At 33.2% G+C, this 22,433-nt stretch overlaps 2 protein-coding genes across 2 annotated transcripts; one reads left to right on the top strand and one right to left on the bottom strand.

Moving 5' to 3' along the window:
- Positions 1-2,257: 2,257 nt before the first annotated feature.
- Positions 2,258-5,512, bottom strand: LOC147386316 (putative protein phosphatase 2C 25). The gene is made up of 4 exons (XM_086423567.1): positions 5,036-5,512; positions 3,787-4,125; positions 2,810-2,989; positions 2,258-2,689 (listed from the first exon to the last, which is right to left on the bottom strand). The coding sequence occupies exons 1-4, from the start codon at positions 5,477-5,479 to the stop codon at positions 2,528-2,530; spliced, it is 1,125 nt and encodes a 374-aa protein (XP_086279693.1). The 5' UTR covers positions 5,480-5,512; the 3' UTR covers positions 2,258-2,527.
- Positions 5,513-17,204: 11,692 nt separating this feature from the next.
- On the top strand, positions 17,205-17,691 carry GEA6 (Stress induced protein). Its single transcript, XM_086424532.1, is given in 3 exon segments — positions 17,205-17,252; positions 17,254-17,324; positions 17,553-17,691. Coding segments are annotated over 3 exon segments (258 nt in total).
- The last annotated feature ends 4,742 nt before the right edge of the window (positions 17,692-22,433 follow it).

Raw genomic sequence — 22,433 nt, 5'->3', positions numbered from 1 at the left:
GATGGTGACACTCTCACATTTATGCTCCCATTCTCATTCCAACATCATTCCATTCATTTTGGGGTAAGATTAATACAGTGTCCCGTTCATATAAAATAGGATAGGTGTCTATATGGTACATTTTAGTTGGTGTTTAAAACACATCAGACTCATAACCAAGCCGTTCACGTGGCCCAATGCATTTGTTTCCTAATCAAATTATGTTACATAGACAATGTTCCTATGTATATAAATCGAACACCTTAAGGGTTCTCGACTCAAAATAAAAATACAAAATTCCTTAAAACCTTAATTTCAGACTTCAATTCTCTAAAAATAAATGACTAAATCATTCCTACATATATAAATTAATAGCCATGTGTCCAATGAATATGTGACTTGAGATGTTGGAAAACTAAACAAGCCTTAGACTAATATTTATTGGGGAGTCATCCGAGAGTGACATTGACATCGTTTCACACATTTGTTCAGCCTAACGTTGTGTTTGGATTGAGAGAAATGGAGAGAAAAGAAGAGAAGAGAAAATAAATGAATTTCTCTTCATTTCTCTTGTTTGGATTGTTAAATGGGGTGAGAAAGAAAAAGAATTGAAGAGAAGATGAGAGAAATGGAGAGAAATCCATTTAAAATATTTTATAATTCTAACTCTGCCTCTAGATCTCTTTTAAGATATTTTAAAATTTCAAAGTTGTCTCAAGTTCTCTCTTATCAATCCAAACATGATGGAGAGAAATTAAGTTTTTCTTCTCTTCTCTCCACTTGTCTTTATCCAAACATAGCCTAAATCATCGTGAACAATTTTTCTTCATCCAATCTCATATTGGAATAGGTCAATCATATATTTCCGTTCAATATTGGTTATCTAATTTCCTTACAATATTGGTTGTCTAATTCCTAGTCTTCTTACACATCCATGTCACGTCTTTATCCAAATTTATGTATAGTGTTCGTATCCATTTTCACCATCTCAATCCATGTTCCCATGGGTCGTCTTATGCTTTTAACACTTTCACTTGCATATTTCTAATTATATTATCACTTAGTACCGGTTGCATTCCATCACTTCAAAAACGACAAAAAGCACTTGCACTCCATTATTATGATTACACTCCAAAATAAAAAGGGTTGCAATGCTCTTCTTCTTAAAAATCTAAGAGGAACCACGACACCAAAACTTCATAAACTCTAGATTCAATTTTCAAAGCTTCATCATGATCTACAAGTAGGCTAAAAATCTACAGGAGTTCCAATTAATGATTGGTTTTGTATAAAAATTGTAGGAACTCCTACTCAGGATGAATTCTTTATCTTCAGAATTGATGTAAAATTCTTCCTATAATAAGTAGGGATGTGACGAAAATTTTAAAAACAATCCATAATAAACAGTTTTCTACATTGGAGTGCAATCAGTACTAAGTGACGTGCAACTAGTTGGTCCCATACTTAATACATTGCGTTATATTCTAAATAAATTTACCGTGAACAATTTCTTTGAGCAACACTGCACACAATAATTCCTAAGATGTCAAAATGATTTTTGAATTCACATTTTTTGAGATTTTAACTCGAATAACAGAAAATGGAGCACCAAATTCCCAAGCAACCATTATTATTATTTAAAGAATAATGGTTTTTTTTATGTCCCCTCTAACATACGCCACTGACATGGCATGTGCTAGAATCATAGATTCTTTTTCTCGAGATACATAACTGTACATATTTATAGAGATGTACAGTTGTGTATCCCAAAGGAAAAAGCTATGATTCTAACCCATGTCATGTCAGGGCGTAAAAAAATCACTTTTAAATAATCTTATCACAGTTTAAAAAAAAAACTCAGATTTTGTGTTAATTTTTTATTTTGCAAGTACACTTTAATATAAAACTCAGGTTCGAAATATTTATCACATCGTAACATGTTATATCAAGATCAATGTCAGACAAACAACTTGAAAACTAATCTGGCTCAGGATTTACCATCAGAAGGTCAAGGAAAATTCCATTCAGGATATGTAAAACGATTTTTGTAACAGCTAAACAGGACTTCCATACTCCAAAATTTTATTTTAAATGTGTCTCTATAAGTACTCTTCTAGTCTCTCCCTCATTAATTTGTCTTCCGATAATAAAATTGATTATCATATATATGCTATAATCATGGAAGCAAACACCCAGTTCGCTACGAATGACAAGATAGTTTTAGGGCAGTTTGCTTGAAGAATTCACCTTCCAATGAAGTATCAGTTTAACAATAAGATACATAAGCCACTAATAATATGTGCCATTAATAGAAGATGTTAGATTTTCAGTTAGAAAAATAAATAAATACATGTATGCGAATTACAAAATTCTACTAGAGCCAACTTCATCACAACATACCATCACCAGTATCATCATTCATGATAAATTACGATGAAATGGAAAAAGAATGAACCCATTACACTAACTTATCCGCAAGGTTATCCAAGAAAAAAACAACACTTGCGAACAAAAAAATTATTCCCTAGGCCTAAATTCTAAGTATCCATTAAATAAAATTTCCCAATTGGATTACCATCACACTTATATCGTCAAGAGAACCTCGCGTTATAGCTAGGTCTGCAAGCTTTTTGCAGGCAAGCAACATTGCTGGTGTTGCCACGTCTACACAAGAAGGTCGAGCAATATCTACAGCTTCCTGATTAGTAACCTGGAAAAAGAACATAAATATAAAATTATAAGAAATAAAAAAAGAAGGAAGAAGAAATGTGATTGTTGATTAAATTATAATTGATAATCAGAAATAAGATTGGTTTATGGGGCAAATTACCTTATCCCATAGACCATCTGAAGCTAGGACTAAGAACTCGCAGTCTGGTTTAATCGTAAAAATTTCAGTTTCTGGCTCTGCTATCACCCATTGTTTAAGATGTCGATCTCCAATTCCCCTGGATACAGCTAGAGACCCTTGTAATCTCCATACACCATGGCAGCAATCCACATAGCCACCCTACAAAATGAAAATTTCACTAATACCCATCAGATCCAATTCAATTCAGTTTCCACCAAGAAATGATTAAAAAAAGAATAAGTGATTTAGATTCCTTCCCCACATTTTGAAAAATATTAGAGATAGCCCCCTATGTTTTGAAATTGATGACATGCCTCCTCCCTTGGCCCACAGTCTTCTTAAAAGACTAACGGAAAAAGACCCAAATGCACTCATCTTCAACCTCTTTGGTAAAAATTTATAATCCCCACCCTTCAACCTTAAGAATCTACCTACTTCAACCTTCAATGGGCAAGGTATACTTTTTTTTTTTGAAGTGAAAAACAAAGGAATTTGGGGTGGAAAAATCTAGGATTTTCTAACACGGGTTAATGGCTTAAGGCAAGGTAGAAAATGAAGGACAGGGTCGAATGGATTAAAGTTACTTTAACAGAAAGCTTGAAGAGGTTGAAGATTTCTAATTTCGAGAGCAAAAATAAAATACAGCTTTTGAGAAGAAGAAAATGATGAAATTTTTGCTAAAAAATCTAGGTTTTCTACCAGGAGTTAATCCTATGTTGAAAACGATGAATTGAAGGTAAGTTTGAGTAGATTACAAAATATTGCATAGAGATTGAATAGCTTGAAGATGACTAGTTTTAGGAAGAAAAATCAAGGCAAGATGTTCAAGACAAGGGACTATGTCATCGGTTTCAAAACATAGAGTCGTATCTCTAATATTCAGCCAAAAAACCAGTGTTTCAATCATTTTTTTTTTAGAAAGATGAAAGAGGAATAAATGAGAGTACTGCTTTTACCTGAGTCTCAATCCTCTCTTTTTCATCTTCCCTTGACGGTCGGTGATCAGATGTAAGGGCCTCTGCTATCCCTCCTCTGCTCAAAACAGCACGGCAGTCCCCAGCATTGGAGACCACAAGATTGCCTTTCCTGATCAATGCAGTGACACAACAAGTGCCGCCATGGACATCTTCCTTCAGAAACTCTGAGTCCGTGGTCAGATAACCATGTTTGACTGCCTCAACAATTCCCTCTCCTCCTCTCCTCGTTAATTCATTCATAATGTTCTTATCTATATTCTCTGCAGCAAATTCTGCTGCTTTTGCACCTCCATGTCCATCAAAAACACCAAAGAAGGCCTGCAATTATACCCAAAAATCCAAGGGAAGGCAATCAAAACCCAATCGTAACTTTGAACAAAAGGAATAAAAAATGTTGTGAAATAGACATTCTACAATAATTTCTCATTAGCCAAATCTGAAGTTTAAAGTAATTTCTCTAAATCTCAACTCTTCTACACAATCCCAACAATTCTCATTTCCATGTACACATCTGAGCTTCTAAAATGACAAAATTCTCCGTATATGATTTACTTAATGATGTCTCTCATATCTTTCTCCCTAAATTTTCCATATCTTTACGTTTCAATACAAATAATATGTTTTCAGACTATGCTAAAATTCCGATAATTTTCTTTATGTTTCCACAATTTCTCACCTCTATGCTAATTCTCCTAAAATGTTTTTTACTAACATTTTTCCAAAAATTTTAAAATATCCTTGTTCCCCCCATTTATTGGGGCTTCCAACCAAAAGTATTTTTTACTAAAGTCTGAAAATTTTATGCAATTTCTAACATATTTTGCCACATTTTCTTACTTCCCCATTTGATAGAGCCTTCCAACCAGAAGTATTTCAAATAAAGTTGATTGTTTTAATAATTTATGCAATTTCTCACCTCTTTTTCCACAATTTCTAACAATACTCCCAATTTTCACGCACCATGATCTCTCAACCATTCTAATTCTCCCCCCAAAAGTGGTCCTTTTGCATGATTTCTAAGATTTTTTCTTCTACTTTTCCAGGTCTCTTAAGAAGATATCATATTCCCTAATTTTCCTATAAATCAAAGAGATACAACCATACTAAATCCCCCTTAAACCATTGGGTTATCATAAATTAGTTTATATAATTTACGTAACTCAGATATAAATCAAGGAATTGAAACAAAAAGAAGAAAACCTAATTCAATTTTAAAATCTGGACAAACCTGTTTGTGATCCCCTTGAAGATCAACAACCGCTGAATACCTATCCTCCATAGCTTCCCTCCTCCCTCTCTTACAATAAACAGAAAACCCTTCCCTCTCCATCTCCAACTCCGAAACCACCGGATTATCCACCGTCGCCGATGCAAAACTCACCGGAGCAACCGGAATATCGATCCTTGCCGGTCTTTTCCTCTTCAAAATCATAGCCGAAGAAGAAGAAGAAGATCCAGAATCCACAACTGAAGAACTCCGTAGTCCACTCGGTGATGGTTGGTGCCGTAACCTGAAAGGCGAAGATGGTGTCGCAGCACCAGATGATGATGATCCATGGTGATTTAGGTTTAGGGTTTCAGGAGACGAAACCGTAGTTTTGCAGAAGATTGAAGAAGAAACCCTAGATGGAGAGAACACAGGAGAGCTCGCAACCGCAACGGCACAAGACATTTTTTTTTTTAAATATTTCGAAATTGACCGAAATACAGATTGAGGACGATGGGTTTATATAGGAGAGAAAGAAACGAGTCCAATTCAAAATGGGTCCCATCCGAGTTAAGGCGCGGCGATTTGCCTCGTTTTTGGCCCCCATTTTGTATTTAACGGTCTCTCTCTTAATGGGGGGAGTTTTAATCGTTCAAAGTTCAACATGTTGAACCTTAGCAACGAAGATTTCGTTGTTGCTACGTGGCGTGTTCTTATCGACTATGTGACAGATAAGAAGTTACCGTTGGAGGAGGGTGTTGCTTTTATATTAAACTTTACTTGGCGTTGATGACCGTTAACATCTCAGTGGCAGGCTTGACTTGGTCGGTTTTTGGCCATGTTCTAAAAACCGGATCAAAGTGGTGGTTTGAACAGGTTCGACCGAATTTTGTAATTACATTCATTAATTAAACAAAAAAAACCTTTTTGAGTAGGGGTGTCAATGGGTTGGCTCCGGTTCGGTTCTTAAGGATCTTGTATTTCAAATCATTATTAAAAAATTAACATATTATCAATAAAAATTATTAACTTAATTATAATTATTATAATAAAGATATTAAATAATGATTTAAAAAAAAATTTATCTTAATTAAAAGTAATAAATTTTTAGAAGAGTAACTCCTTTTAAGTTCCAAATGATAATTTATATGAAAAGTTAAAGAATTTTATATAACATGCAATTATTTTGAAATTAAAAAAATATCTTAAATCATCTATAATATAAAAAAAAATGACAAAATAAATCGGTTCCGGGTACCCATTAGATAGAACCTAACGATTCTAGTTTCTATCAGTTCAGTTCCATTTTAAACTCAATTCTAATTGATTCCAATAAAAAGGGAACCGAAACCGGAGTTTTCGATTTCGGTTAAATGGGTATCCATTGACATTCCTCTACCTTTAAGAATATATATAAAATTTTAATAATTTTACATTAGTCCAAATGAATTGAAACAAGGTCCAACCAAGGTTTGATCAACATGAAAAATATTCAATTCAAATTTTAAAACATTGATGTGTTGCTCCACAAATCAAGCATTCAATTTCATCTTTGATGGGATGATCACAACATCAAAGACCCGTGGTGGGATAAAATTCTCTCGTTTGGATTATTCATTTCACACCAATTAATGAGAATTTCAAGATGGATATGTGAAATTATTTAGATAAAGATGAGTTGGATAATTGTAATTTAATTAGAATTAAATTTTAGATTTAAGGTTTAAGAAGAAGAAAAGAGGGATATGGGAGAAGGCTGAATGCAATCACGTACTATTGGATTTGGAATATAATGGAATGGCTTCTCAAACTTGTGGATGTAACACTTTTTGTCGAATCACGTAAAAATTTATGTGTTTTGTATCTTTTTTATGTTTTTCTATCATTTTGTCAGTTTAATGGTATAATCTTGATCCAAAACATGATCTCGAGGTGGATGCAAAAATTGTATCTACAATACCTAAGAAGGAAACGTGATCAAAAGTTCTTTTAAGATTATCCCAATAATTTTTTATACAAAATTTAGATTGTAACTTGGTGGTAGTTAGGCACGATCTTCAATTAAACAAATGATATGGTGAATAGATATAACCCTAATGATTTTCTAACTCAAAAATTTTCACTCAGTCTATATTCGGCTAACGTGGCAAGGGCACAAAACCATTGATCTTTTTTCTTTAAGGATTCCGAAGAAAAAGATCTATGGTTATATGCCCTTGCCATGTTAGCCGTGTACAAAACGAGTGAACAAATTTCGAAATTCAAAAATCACGACTCTATATATAAACTATGACATTACATCGATAATGTGTCGTCATGTGGAATTGATTGTACGTGAAACTGTGGAACGGATATGTTGACGTTTTCAAACCTAACAATGCATGATGTCATACAATGCAATTAGGAAGGTAGAAAATCATAGAAAAGCAATAAATGAAGGCAAATTTTTCATTTGGAATTCAAAATTTATATTGGTCAAGTGCCTCCGAAGAAATTTCTTACATTCTACCAACACAAAAAAAAAAAAAAAATACGAACTTTGCTATCAACACTGAGATGAAAAATATAGAAGCTCGAAAGATTTAATGTAAACCTTATCGATGATTTTTAGCCATTGAAGTTTTATTTAAATTAAATTTTTTTTTATCATTAACTTCATGGATTACAAGCCCGTAATGCAAAATGTCGAATGCAATGATTAGAAATCACCAATCAGCTTACATGGGGTCAGTGGGCCCATCTACATAAACGAGTCATGGCAATTTCTTAGCATTACCCTTGTTTGCTTAGGAAAAAAGAAAAAAAAAAAAAAAAAAAAAAAAAAAGAAGAGCTGTCATTGGCACCCCAACTTTTTCTTATTACACCCCAATTAAAAAAAAAAGTTGAATGATTAAGTAAAAATTGGGGTGCCAATAACTAATCTCTTATTTTTGGTTAAATTTTTATTTTTTAGGCTATGGATTATTTATGAGTCTAATCTAATTGTAAACAACTATTGAATTATTTGAAAGTTGTGCTTTAATATTTTGTAATGTTGAGATTATAATTTGAAGCGGACATTTGTAATTTAAATAATTTAAAAAATTGAGGTGTAATAAGGAAATATTGGGGATGCCAATAGCAATTCTAAAAAAAAAAAAAAAAATCACACTAATTTCTTGTTTCGATAATTTATAACCCGTGTGGCACCTATCAACATAACAAGGAAGTTTCCTATCTGCTGTATGTGGGACCCATTAGTAAAAACGCGGGGATCTTGATCATCATGTCACATCATGCAGCCTATCATGAGTAAGATGTAAAGGGACCACACCTTGTTAATATTTTCAAAGAAGTTTTAATGCTGTTGGACTTCTTAGTCAAATGGTCAAACGTTTAAAACAGCTATAACGTGTTGGAGGGTAGTTGGGTTTTATGAATATTTTTTTCACCGCCCATGAATAACGTTCATATATGAACAAAAACTATATGCGGTTGAGTTAATCGGATCAGTTGTTGACCCATATATTATAACCCAATTATTTATCGGGTTGGCTTCTTTTTTTTAAGTCGTTTGACTTTTATTAGCTTAGCTAAAGTCCATCCAAGAAGCTGTCACCACATGTAGGAATGGATCCGGTCAATCAGGAGATCCGACTGGGCCGAATTCTAGTTAAGTGACCTAGTAAAGCCAACCTAATTATTATATTATTTTCGTTTGTTGTTATTATAAATACTCAGGGGGCAGCCAGGATTTTCTTGTAGTGGGGGCAATTGTCAAATATTAATCAAATAGAAGGATTAATCCAAAAGTTTTGAGTGGGGAGGGGACAATGGCTAATTTTATTATTTTATTTATTTATTTATTATTATTATTATTTTTTTTTTTTCAAAAATGTAATTTTTGGTGCGGAGAATGTAATTTTTCAAAAAACTAGTGGGACACTTGCCCTATTGTAAATCTGCCCCGACTAATACTAGAAGGTGGTATGTGCAAACACACATGTATTAAAAGGGTTTATCTGTATTTTCAAAATATTGATCTAAGAGTTTTTTAATATTATTATAGGGTCATACCCTATCAATTTCTTTTCTTTTCTTTTTTTATGCTAAAATAATCCTGATTATATTTAGTTTAAATGTAAAGATGAGGACATTTATGATATAAAAAATTTGGTGTCTAATCACTTTTACTACACTTTCTCTCGTTATAATAGTAAAGATAAGCTTCATCAGGAACATCCATGGTGGTAGGGCTGTCAATATGGATCGGATCCAATGCAAAAAAATATGGATTTGGATCAAGATCTGATCAATTTTAGATCAACCATGACTCGACCTATAGGGACCAGTCTAATAGATGTGAGAAAGTATGTAGATTACATTATACACCTTATTCAAATATATATATATGAAATTTATTTGACTTTTTTTTATTATATTAAATTAGATATGATATGATCCGACAATCCCAAATCGACCCAATACTTACTCCCTAAATAGTCCATAAAGGACAAGTGAATCACCCTCTCCAAATCATTGGAGTGTTTGATGGCCCCGAAAGTTTGACCAAGTTGGCATGATTGTCACTCGGTCGGATTAAGACCCAACATTTAGTATGTTATGATAAAAAAATTAGGGTTTAAATGAAGGATTCCAGCTACAAGATAGATTAAATCCAAAAAGGATTTGATTTGAAAATTTATATGAACACAAATTGGATAGAAACAGAGAGAATCCGTCTCCGAGGTATCCATTCTTTTCTTACTATATACCTTATACCTTGTTTTGACCATATCACACTATGTATCATATTTGATAACCCACAAAATTTCTTGTCTGTGATTCGAATCTAATTTCAAATAAAAGAATTACAAAGATGTTTAGACATTGATAGATCTCAACAACAACTCTTCTTATATCCACTTCTCTTTCAGGTGTATATTCACGATGGGAAAATAAGTAAATTATATATTAAAAAATTACAAAACTCAGTTGATTCAGCCAAGTTATCATAAGTTGGGTCGATAATTTCAAAACATCAAATGAGTCAATGTGAAGAACAAGTCAACGTAAGGGACGATTCACATTTTGCTCAGTTGTCTTCAAGATCGAGATGAGTTTTAAAATAATGTTTTACATGGCCTGCTAAACAATTATTTATCATTAAAAATATGTTTTTTTCTTTTCTCCAAAATAATTCTATTGTGTGAGCCATATGTTCCTATAAATTAATGTAACTGAGAGTCCCATTTTATGTAGAATGATATTTTAAATGGTTAATAGAACATGCAAGTAGACCTGCATGTGAGAGAAAACAAATTTAATTTTGCGAAAGTGAAAGATGTTTGCGTCTACTATCGATAATGTCGGCAAATCAAACCTCTAATTGGTTACTACGTACTTCCATTTATATATTCCTTTAGTTTGAAACATTCAATCCGAAACAAACATATATAGTTGTTTGAATTTCTAGATGGTCTTTGTATTAATTATTTCATTATCTTCAAAATACTCTTTCTTATAATCTAGTGTTTCTAATTGACATACGTCATTGGAAGAGGGGTGAATTTATTGCTTTAATAAACAATGCATTTTGTTGCATCTTAGGCTCATTAATCCCATTATGTCCAAACTAGAGTTTGATCTATGAAAAAAATAAAAAAGATTTATGTAAATGACATATTTGAGTAACAAATATGTTGGGATCTATGTTTAAGATAAAACAACTAACCAGAAGTTACCATTCAACTTGAATGTTTATGTAAATCCCAAGGGGTTGGCCTAGTGGCAATCTGAGCCTTGATAAGCTCCTTACGAAGGGTAGGTCGAATGTTTGAAACCCCACCAAACAATGAATTCCTTGGGGTCACTCTCCAGGGTTTGGTTGACTCTCGACTCAATTAGTTGCATGTAGGAATTTTTTAAAGGGCAGTGTGTGTGACTGTGGAATTAGTCTCACCTAACGGGTGAGGATACCCATGATAAGCAAAAATTAAATAAGTTGAATGTTAAGTATGAATTCACAAAGATTTGCTTTAGGTCCAAAATGTTGAATTTTTTTTTTTTTAATTCAAATGGTTGGAATCGATTTTGGTCCAACTGTTGTATCCATTTAGTTCTTTTTTCAAAACAGTTGCTTTTTTAAAAGAAAGTTTATTTTAGTAAAAGTTGCACCCTCTTGGTCTTTATCAAATTGATTTCAAACCCAATGATTGCTTTGGCACTCATTGATCTTTTGAATTTCTTTGAAGGGTGTCTAACACATCCCTTCATAATCTATTTAAAGATTGTTATTTTCATTCATTTCATAGAAAAAAAAAATTCAGCATACAAACTCTTTAATAATCTGTGTTTTTAAATTCTTTCCCACAAGTGCTCTCATTTGATCAAAGGATTCTTAAGATCTTGATGTTCAGAGGAATGTGATTAGATTCAACAAGCCAATCAAAAAAATTTAGATTTGATCTGTTGTATCCTGCAACCGACTTTGCTGGCAACATATTTTCGATTACGTTGCACGTGGTGGGGGTAAGTATTGGTTTAAAGACAATAATGTTTCTTGTGTCTCGGATCGATTTTCTGAAAATTTTATCTCTTTTTTATCTTTAATTTCCAAATTTCTCCAACACAAAAAGTATTCCGTGAGGTTGTAGATATCAAGTTTATTGTGTTCATATACAGAGAACAAATTGACGTAAAAGCAAGTAAAAAAGTAGGCACTCGATGAGTAATCCAAGGGTCAGTATCTAGGGATTTTGATCTCAATCTGGGACATGGTTGCTCTATCTGCTCATTCCACTTTTGGTTTGTTGTGCTACTGACATGGGTATTGGACCCGAAATACTGGACCAAGTTAGTTAATTGGATCTATTGCTACCCTTTGTTCTCCGGCTTTTGAATGGAGTATGATAAAGGATGGCAACCTGAAGTGCATAGGTCTTAAGGGCAACTCCAACACAAATCTCTATTTTTTGTCTCTATATTGGCATCTTCTCAAATTTTAGAGAAGATGCTCTCCTCCTAACGAAAATGAACTTCAATGGGTACCCCCCTCTATATTACTATTCATGTTTCTAATTCACTATTCCATAATTAAAAAATTATAAAGTTGTCATTGGCAACCCAACTTTACTTATTACACCCCAATTTAAATATATAAAAAATAATCAACCATTATTTTTATTTATTTCTATAAAAAAAAAAACTTAAAAAAATGAATATTCATGATCAAACTTATTTTATTACAAATTTCTGTCGAATTTGGTCAAACAATTGATTTGATTTGATTTTTAAAATTTTTATAAATATTTAATGAAAAAAAAATTAAAATATTGAATACTAATAATAGAAAATAAGTAGGGGACAAAAATTATATTTAAAACATATTTGATTAAAAAATGGAAGTCAAGAGTAACATGTAGACACCCCATTTACCTTGGCCAAGCCCAAAAGTACTAAAGCCTTCCGAGAAGGGATTTGATTCAAGTCAATTTTCAAGTGGTTGCAAAGATCCCATGTAGAGCCAACAGATAAAATTGAATTTATGATTTTAGCCTGGTATGGAAGTACTTAATGGTTAGATTTATTTTTTAGCTTCGCCATAGGTTACTAATAGCTAGAAGAAGAAATTGTGTTGTATGGAGGTAACCAGCGGTCAGACTTAAGTTTTAGTCTGGCCATAGGTTACTAATAGCTAGAAGAAATTTTTACATAGTATGAAGGTGACCAACGGCCAAAAGGAAATTTTGCAATGGCCATTGGTCACCTAAGGCCAGTTCTGTTGGATAGTTTTGAGTCTCATGTGCACTTGAATTTATTAAGGGTTAATTACCCTTTAACCCACTTATTAATCATTTTTTCCCTTAAGAAAATCTCCCTCATTTGACATTTTTACTCATACCTTAATTCTTTAATAAATTCATCACCAAGGTTCTTTTGTAAATTTTCATCTTTCTTCTAATAAAAACCCTTGGTCAATTTGGTTCCCACATGAGTGTAATTACTACATTAACCTTAAGTTGTTAGAGCCTAATCTAGGAAGTTTACATTTATGCCCTCTAAGTTCATCATCAATTCTAGAAGACTCAATGTAATTAGACCAAGTTTTAGAGGTGTTGACAATTTTGCCCAACTCATAGAATTTTGCTAGAACTTGTGAACAAAGACTAGACTAACCCAAGGTTGTTAGAGAGATAGTTTAGTTAATGACATTAATATCCAAAATTATTATTCTTATTTACATGCCATCTAGTTTAATTCTTTAGAATTTTACCCAAAATTAACTATCTAAGACTCTTCTATCATCTTCGAAGAATTCTATAGAAACTAGGATCTTTTACAATCCCACCCTATTGATCATCATGATTGGTGAGACCTTAGATAAGTGAAAGACCTTTAAGTCCAAAAAGAATAGAGGTCATTTGGGGTTTCTATAGAGGTTTTATTACAAATAATGAGAATCTTAGAGTTTATGACACATTTATTTATCTCCAAGGCTCTCCCAAACTGCTATAAATAGGACCTTATTTAAGACAAAAGGAAGGAGGAGCTCAAGAAGTTAAAATTATGTCCAAGTCTCTCCCTAAAGCTCTTTAGCCTACCAACATTTTGTTAAAATGCATTTCCAAACCTCCTAGAAGCTCAAATCAAGAAGAAGAAGAAGAAAACCATGGTGGGGGTTGAACCTTTCATTCTCTCATTCTAAACTCTCCCTTCTATCTAGCCCCTCTCTTTATATTCAAACAAGTTTATTTCATGTTTGCTTTAGTTATAATTATGTAGATATTTATTTGCTTTAGTAAGGTAAAGAGGTAGAGAGTAAAACCTTTTAGAGGTAATTTCTTCCTATAAACTTCTTAAGAGTATTAGAATAGATTTTACTTTCTTTCTATATTTCTATGCAATTTAAAATCATAGTGTAGATGTTCCAATTTCTTTATTTTATTTACACTTTAAGTTTCATAGAATAATAGTTTTTCTTATTTTACTTACTTTGATGGCAATAGAACTAGAGAATAAACCCTCATTAGAGGTAATCTTTTCTTGATAAGTTCATCGCATACAGACACTTTGCATACACTCACTTATAAAATGGCTACAAGCAAGAGTATAGGTCCATATGGATTTATATTCGACCTTTAGAACTAATAAAAATAGTCCAAAATGGACACATTGTATATATTAGATCCCTAATTTTTTCATGGTGGTGTCCAACTCATAGACACCTCCCAAAGGCTAAACCAACAAAAAGATGCTCCTAAGTAAGCATATACCTTTTAAAAAAGCTTTTAGATCTAAAAAAGGGAAATCATCATGGATTCTCACCAAAAACCATGGTTCATAAAAAATTTCAATGAGCCACATTTCTATTTTAGTTTGCTTGTTGTTTTATTTTTTCTTTTTCTAAAACTAGACTATAAACCTTTTAAAAAAGGCTTTTGGATCCAAAAATGGGAAATCCTCATGGAGTTTCATCAAAATTCATGGCTCACAAAAAATTCTAACAAGCACATTTTTATCTTGACTTGCTTATCAATCTAATTTTTTTTGATTTTTCTAAGCTAGACTATAGTGGATCGATTTCTTAACTTTCCTCATAATTTCCTTTGTTTTCAAAATCAAGTTAATATTTCAAAATCACCTATGGTCATATATTGGTAACCATCTTATGATGGGTGGGACAAGGTGCCTAACACCTTTCTTGTCCCTCAACCAATCCTCCTTTATTTAGAAATCTAGGTTGACCATTTTCCTTCATCTTCTGGATATGTGAGTCATTACATGCCAAAAAATAGAAGTTTAGAAAACATTTTTTTAAGGTCCATTCACACTTTAATTGAATAGTGTTAACTCATAAACTCGTATAGATGAGCTCAAAACCTCCTTAAAGGTTTTGAAGCCCATGTATCTACATAACATTTATGTAAAAAAGTGGGGATACAATTGGTATTTATGTGATGAATAGTGAAATAAAGACCATCTTTAAATTTCTACTTTTCTCCAAATCTAGAGATGTGAATAGTAAAATAGAGGGTTTGTCAAAAATATAAAGACTAGTTAGAATTAGATTCGGAGGTTTCTATTTCTATATTTAGAGATATAGAGATTGGTTGGAGTTGCTCTAAGTCCACTAAACAACCTATTTTTTCCGTTGTTTCAAGTCAACAAATTCGATTAAGTTGTGATTTATGCTAGTTATTCATATAGCTTTTTATGAGAGTATCTCGCATCACACTTGGACCATCCATACCATGTGAAAGAGACGTTTCTTTGGAATAAATATTGAACCCCTCTTGCAAGCTAGAAAATAAGTTATTAGTGGATTATTGCTAGTAGGAAGGTAGTTCTTACTTAGTCACATACCTCATTAAATTTTATTTTGTTCTTCCATTAAATGCAAATGGATTTAATTTATTTGCATCTCTCTATTTGAGCCATCACTCAATTGTAATAGCATGCTTAGCTAAGTAAAAGAATTAATTAATTTGTTTTAATAGTTAAATTAATTTTAATAGGTCATAGGCAATTTCTTTGATCCCAAGGGTGGATTTATAGTAGGGGCAATTGCCCCCACAAGAATTTTCAATGTCTTAAGGATTTAAGAGCTATTGTGACAAATAACAATTGTGGATAAAATGAAATCTACCGCCATTGCCTCCATGCAAAAAAAAAAAAAATAAAAAAACATTCACTCTTAGGTGCCCTCATAAATAAAAAATTCACTCCTAGTTACCCTCACGAGGGAATAATCCTAGCTCCACCCATGTTTGACCTGGTGTTAATATGATTAGTAACCTCTTTAATCCATGATAATCAAATCTACTATTTACGTTGTGTTAATGAAAAGAGTGCGATTGGTCGACATATTGAAGGCATCCAAATTACAAAAATAACCATGTTATACTCACGATTGGTTGCCTTCAATGCATGTGGACCAATACAAATGTGGAAAAAGTCTACAAAATCACACTCTAGCTATAATGGTTGTCCCAAGTCCATGTGGTATATATGGGTAGGCCCCTGTACGATTTTAATTGAATTATGCACATTCTACATTTTAGTGTGAATGTATGGATACTCATGTTTTTAAATTGATGACATATCCGACTATCGCTTTCTCACATAGACTAATGACCAAAGACCCTCATCTCATTTTCAGCCACACCTTAACTTCCTTGTAGAAACCCTCAAGGAAGGAGCCAGGCTTTTTCCCATGGGATGGGGTTAGGGGCAATTCAAGAGTAGAAAAAAAAAATTGTGGGGACAATTAAGGGTGAAAAACAATAGTTATGGGGGTAATTATTTAAAAGTGAAAAATAATTTATGAGGGCAATAGTGGCAGATTTTTTTTATATATCCACCACTAAAATCTGTCACAATAGAACGCTAAACCATAGACTATCTAAAATTCAATCATCTTTTACATTTCCAAAACTTCTATCTTGCATAAATGTTTGAAGGTTAGAAGTACTTAAAATTTTAAGGTTGAATATGAGGATGGAATATTTTTTTTCTTTGACAGCATTCGCCATTTTTCAAAATAGATAGATTAATTACAAAACATAAAATTTATAAATAAAATTATGGTTCTCATCACGTTAAAATTACACGTTTCCATTGAAATGATACATAAAAAAGACTTGTACAAAAGATCATAGTTATCAAAATAGTGATCATAATAGAAATAAATTATTTTTTCTTCTAATAAATAGTCATCAAAATCGTTGAAAATCAAGATCATTGAATTAATTTAAATTGATTTTTTTTTTCTTTTAGATCTGAGTTTTTCTATGAAATTTAGAGAGTTGTACTGTTGGATTTCCAATGTGATGATCCATTTGAGCTCAACAGCCATTAGTATGATTTCAAATCTTACTAATTTAGTGACGAGAGCGTTTCTCTTTTGTAACGATACTTCAATTGCTGGTTCGTAATTCGTAGGATAAAAGGAAGGAATGACAAACACTTACAATCCAATTTGATCTTTCACTCGTGTCATTCTTTTTGGCCCTCGAAAATCGTAAATATCTACATGTCATTCATCCCACCGTCCATTCTCCATCAATTGCTACGTCTTTTTGGCTTTAATTTATTGCATTTCACTCTCAATTAAACCTATAAAATCTCACCTCCGTGTTCTCACCACAACTATCACTTAATGTCTTCATGTTCAGTTTGAGAGAGAGAGAGAGAGAGAGAGAGAGAGAGATGGCTTCAGGGCAGAATAGAGCCGAACTTGATGCAAAGGCAAGACAAAGGAGAGACTGTTGTCCCTGGTGGGACAGGAGGAAAGAGCCTTGAAGCTCAACAACATCTTGCTGAGGGTTTGTCTTGTCTTTTTTTCCCATGTGGGATTTGTTTGTCATTTTGGAGATATTTTATTGCCACACCAACTTTTTACTAAGTGCACCCCCAACAAGTGTATGTGGTGAAAGTTCACTATTAAAATCATATAGATTGAGATTGGGGTGCTCTTGGTAAAAGTTGGTGTGAGTGTGACAATAGAATTATCTTGTTTCGTTTAGATGATGATGATGATGGTTGTGTGTCTGTGAGTGAAGGACAGACAAGGAAGGAACAACTGGGAAGTGAAGGGTACCAAGAGATGGGCCAAAAGGGTAGACTCAGCACGACGGAGAAGTCCCGAGGTGAGATCGAGATCAAGATCGATGAATTCAAATTCAGGAAGGGCTAGTTAAGTGTGTTTTTAAATGTTTTACTATTGACAACAAGCTAGCTGCTAATGATGTTCCTTGTATTGTTAGGCTTTTGATGAAGGTCTTTTTAAGATCAAACTGTTTAATCCAAATGAATTACCCATGTGGCATACTTAATCCACATCCCAGGTTGGGAATTGTAGATCTGCACTGCACTTCTTGAGATACAGAACTACACTTCCCCCATAAAAGGTGTAGTTCTGTATCGTGACGAGTGCATATTTATGATTCCCAAACATGTCACGTCAGGATGATTGATTATGTCACGTAACGGAGGGTGCACTCTCTCTGTAATTGAGGGTGCAGTGAAGAATTTCCAACACCATCCAAACCTTGAGGACTGGTCCTACATGTACATATGCGCCCTTGAGAAATAATTTTTCTCAACTAAAGCAAGAGCTGACTCAAATTAAAAAGAAGAGTCGTGATTTTCTGACTTCCCCCTCAATAAACTCCCTCACTCTCTCATGACATGGCATGGGTTAGAATCATAGATTTTTTTCAAGAGATACACAACTGCACATCTCATAAATATCTACAGTTGCATATCTCGTAGAAAAAATCTATATGATTCTAACACTTGCCACATCAGAAGAGTGGGGGAGTCTAAATATCTTTATCCACGCCCTCCTTACACACGCCTCTGTACACCCTCGACGTGACATGGGATAGAATTATAGACTTTTTCCATCGCCATACACAATTGTACATCCCATACATATAAATATGCGCAGTCCTCTACTCGAGGAAAAGATTGGTTTTAACAGATGCCACATTGGGGCATCACAATCATTATTCTCTCTCTCTCTCTCTTTGTAAAAAGAAATCAGTATAACAATGATGAATGCATTCGGTAAATCATGCAACTGATGCAGCAAGGACACAGAATCATAGATCTTTTTCCTAGGCAAAGAAAAAAATCTATGGTTCTGTGCCCTTATCACATCAACCGCGTATGATTTACCATGTGCATTCATCACAATTAAAACAAATAACACCTTTAAGATCAAATAACTAATTCCATCAAAATAAACTCTGAAAATATACTGCATTAGAAACAATGATATGTTAATCCAACATGTATTGCCCTACAAGTAAATTTTTGTTCACCAAAACAAAAAAACAAAAAAACACAAAAAATTTAAAAACATACAATTGTGTACACATAATCCATTGAAAGTCACTCCACATATAATGACAACCGTGACCATCAACAGGAAGAAATCCATGATTACAAGGGTCAGTTTGTATCAAAGAGTTGCACATTACAAGAAATCAGGGTTATTGGAAACAAAGATATGTTAATCCAATGGGGATCAATCCCTATAAGTTATTTTTTGTTCTACAAAAGATAACATTCTTTAAAAACAAGGTGTTCATACGTTAAGAATACAAGAAGGGAGCATGGGCCAGTAAGAGAGCATCACAAAACCCAATGGCCATGAAAAGCAATAAAATTCCTTGCAAATCATGCATTCTCACACCAATCCAATGCCAAAGGTCAATATAAACTTCATTCAGGTCTCCTTAATAACCACTCCATTGCACTATCACAAAATTTTGACAAATTCACCATACAAAGGACCAACCAAGCATATCATCGTCTACAATCTTCATTCTTCTTCTTCCAAAATCTTTATAAAAAAAAATCTTTTATTCTTCATTTCCAAAATAAGAATCTTGATTTTTCCACAAAATTCCATTGTCTTTGAACTCTTACTCTAGTGTAAAATTTTACCTTAAACCTCAATCTTTTATCTTCTTCGACCTTCATATTACAAGACAAGATGGGTTGTTAGGTAGGTTGAAGATGATGGATTTTTGGGAAGAAATCCAAAAACATCACTTGTATAATCCCCTAAATTTTTTCAATTTTTTTGCCGAAATGACCCCCATCGAGTAATTGCCTAATCCAAACTTGGTTACTATGATTCAGTTTTTTTCCATCCTCCATGTTTCCCAATCGGTAGCTGTTCCATTGCCAAATATTTATAATTCGAATTCAACTAATGTAACTAAATATTAGTAATTTATATATACGAATCAATCATGATTTTAATAGCAGTAAACCAACAAGGCTACCCGCAATAACAACCACAAAACCTAAGCCCTTATAAATCAAATTCAACCTAGAAATCCAAGCATACCTTCAGGAAGCTTTCGTAACTATAGCAATCCTGCGGATATCGACAAATTCGTGTCGAGAAGAAGAGAGAGTGAGCTGTGCAAGAGACAGAGCTGTTCGAGGTTCTGTCGACAACGAAGAGAAGAAGAGAGAGAGATCTGTGGGAGAGAAGAATAAATTTTCCTTAAATGACATAATGAAAAGGGTAAAAAGGATATTACATTATTTTAAAATGGACACAAAATATTAAACACCATTATTGGTACAAGTTTGTTTAGATAAGTTATGAAAAGGATTAAAGGATAATTATATTATTTTAAATTGGACACAAAATATCCCAACACCATTATTGATTTATTGGAACATTTTGTTTTGATAAGTTTTGTCATTAGTCTCCAATGAAACAAGAAGTTCTAGAGTACAGTTTTGTTTAGATAATATTTATGATCATTAGTCTCCCAACAAAACAAGAAGATTTTGCAAATTAAATTGTCTAGAATCATTATAATCTTTTTTTTCAATATACTTGAGATTTTAAAAACATCCAATTTATAGCAATATATTTTACAATATAAGTCGGGACATAATAATTATGTTGATCCCTTTTGTGCAGTTTTAGAGAGAGATGGAAGGAACATATTCGTGCGGGCGTTGTTTTGTTTCAGCTTTGGGGGACTATTTCTAAAGGATTGGTGATAATCTGACTTACCCACGTAGCATACTCAATTGACACCCTGACATGACAGGTTCAAGAACTGTAGATGTACTCTCCTCAAGATACAGAACTATACTTTCTGTTAAAAAGGTACAGTTTTGTATCCACAGGAGAGCAGATCTAGTCATGTCAAGTGTTGATTGAATATGCTTCGTGGGTAAGTCAGATTATCACGACTCTTTGTAAATAGTACTTACGTTTTCTTTTTGCCTTTTAAAAGATTTAAGTATCGCCTTTCTCTCAACCCCACCTTAAAAATGGAAAGTTTTACTCTATAATAATATGGGGCCTAGTTACATTATCCAAATACCATCCATAACTCAATGTGTTGAGTTGGGCCAAAGCCTAGCCCGTTGAAAGCCCTTTTAAGAGCAACCTTGGTCACCTATTGTGCACGAGTGAAATATGTGATTGATTCGAATAAATAATAAACATAAACAAGTCTCAAAAGAAAATAGTATGCTTCAAATAAGTTGTATGAAATATAGGACATGAAGTATACATCCCAAAATTTCCTTTGAGAACGCTGTAAATAGTTGATGTGGTCTCAAGATTGAGGACAGATAAGGGATGGACCACACATCCATATGGTTAGTGGGTCCCCAAAAATGCCATTGGCATAAAAAGGGGTGTCACCTGACATTGATTAGGAACGGAACATCTGATTGGATTCCTATCTTTGTTTTTCTATTTTTTTACACTTAAATGCCCTGTTCCTATAAAATAGGAACGATGTGTATGTGACACGCTTTAGCTGGAAAATTAGGGTTTAAAACTCCACCACTCCTACTCAAGCATGCACCGCAGTTTAATGCGTTCATTCTTCAATCAAAACGTGCCATGTAGACACCTTTCTTATGTATAGGAACCTATGTATAGAAACGAGACACTCTATTGGATGGAAACTCTTTGATTGGAGGATAATCACATTGGCTGAGTGCATGGCTTGATTAGGAACCCGAGGTGTTTTAAACTCCAACTAAAGCGTGCCATGTAGACACCATTCCTATGAAGTATTGGATCGTGAGTCTTGGTTGAACTAGTGTGTCTAAATTCTGATTGGTGGTATGCGTGTTAAATCTTGTCCAATTTTGATCCCTCTAATCTTTATAGTATCCTCACCAAAGCCGTCTAAGCTTTTTGATAACGCCTTCAAGATCAAACAATAATTCCATCAAAATAAACTCGGGAAATATTACTTAGTACACCTCTTTATAAGAAAGTGTCTAGTAAACCATCTTTTCCCATTTTTTTGAAGTATGGGCTTTCTCTCAAACCTGACCCTAAAAATGGAAAGCTTGGCCCGATATTTATATTGGACCTAGTTAACATTATCCAAATCTCATCTATGATGGGATGTGCTGAGTTATTGGACCTAGTTAACATTATCCAAATCTAATCTATGATGGGATGTGGTGAGTTGGGCCATAGCCCCCGTGAACTCATCTACTTACGTAAGGGATTTGAATTTCACTCGTGAATAAAATCTAATACCTTTAATCTCAACCACAAAAAGTAAAAAAAAAAATATATATAATTGATGTGAATAAGAGTCTCAAAAGAAGTTAATAATTTATATTAAATGAATGGCATGAAATAAAGGACACAAAGTATACATTTGGGAAGGATTAAGCAAAAAATTAAAAAAAAATTATAAGTTTTGGGATGTTAAGTATAGATAGTTATGAGTTTCGATTATAAGTGATTCTTAGTATTTTAATCTAGAACTTATTTCTATGCATCATTCTAAATTAATTATCATGAAATAGACTTGATCAAGGATTTTCAATGATAATTAGGCCAAGCTAAAACACAATTAAATCAATCAGGTTTTATCCACTAGAGCTATCCTTTGCCTTTATTATTTTCGATTGGTGTCT

Source organism: Akebia trifoliata, chromosome 14 (assembly GCF_017979445.1).
Source record: "Akebia trifoliata isolate Shusen 1 chromosome 14, ASM1797944v1, whole genome shotgun sequence".
Taxonomy (NCBI): Eukaryota; Viridiplantae; Streptophyta; class Magnoliopsida; order Ranunculales; family Lardizabalaceae; genus Akebia; species Akebia trifoliata.
The sequence above is the reverse complement of the archived record's forward strand: the minus strand, read 5'-3'. Positions and strand labels throughout refer to the sequence as shown.

Coding starts and splice junctions, on each gene's coding strand:
- LOC147386316 (XM_086423567.1), bottom strand. CDS start 5,479: ATGTCTTGTGCCGTTGCGGTTGCGAGCTCTCCTGTGTTCTCTCCATCT. Junction 2,990..3,786: donor AAGAGAGGATTGAGACTCAG/GTAAAAGCAGTA, acceptor TTCATTTTGTAG/GGTGGCTATGTGGATTGCTG. Junction 2,690..2,809: donor CAGATGGTCTATGGGATAAG/GTAATTTGCCCC, acceptor TTCTTTTTCCAG/GTTACTAATCAGGAAGCTGT.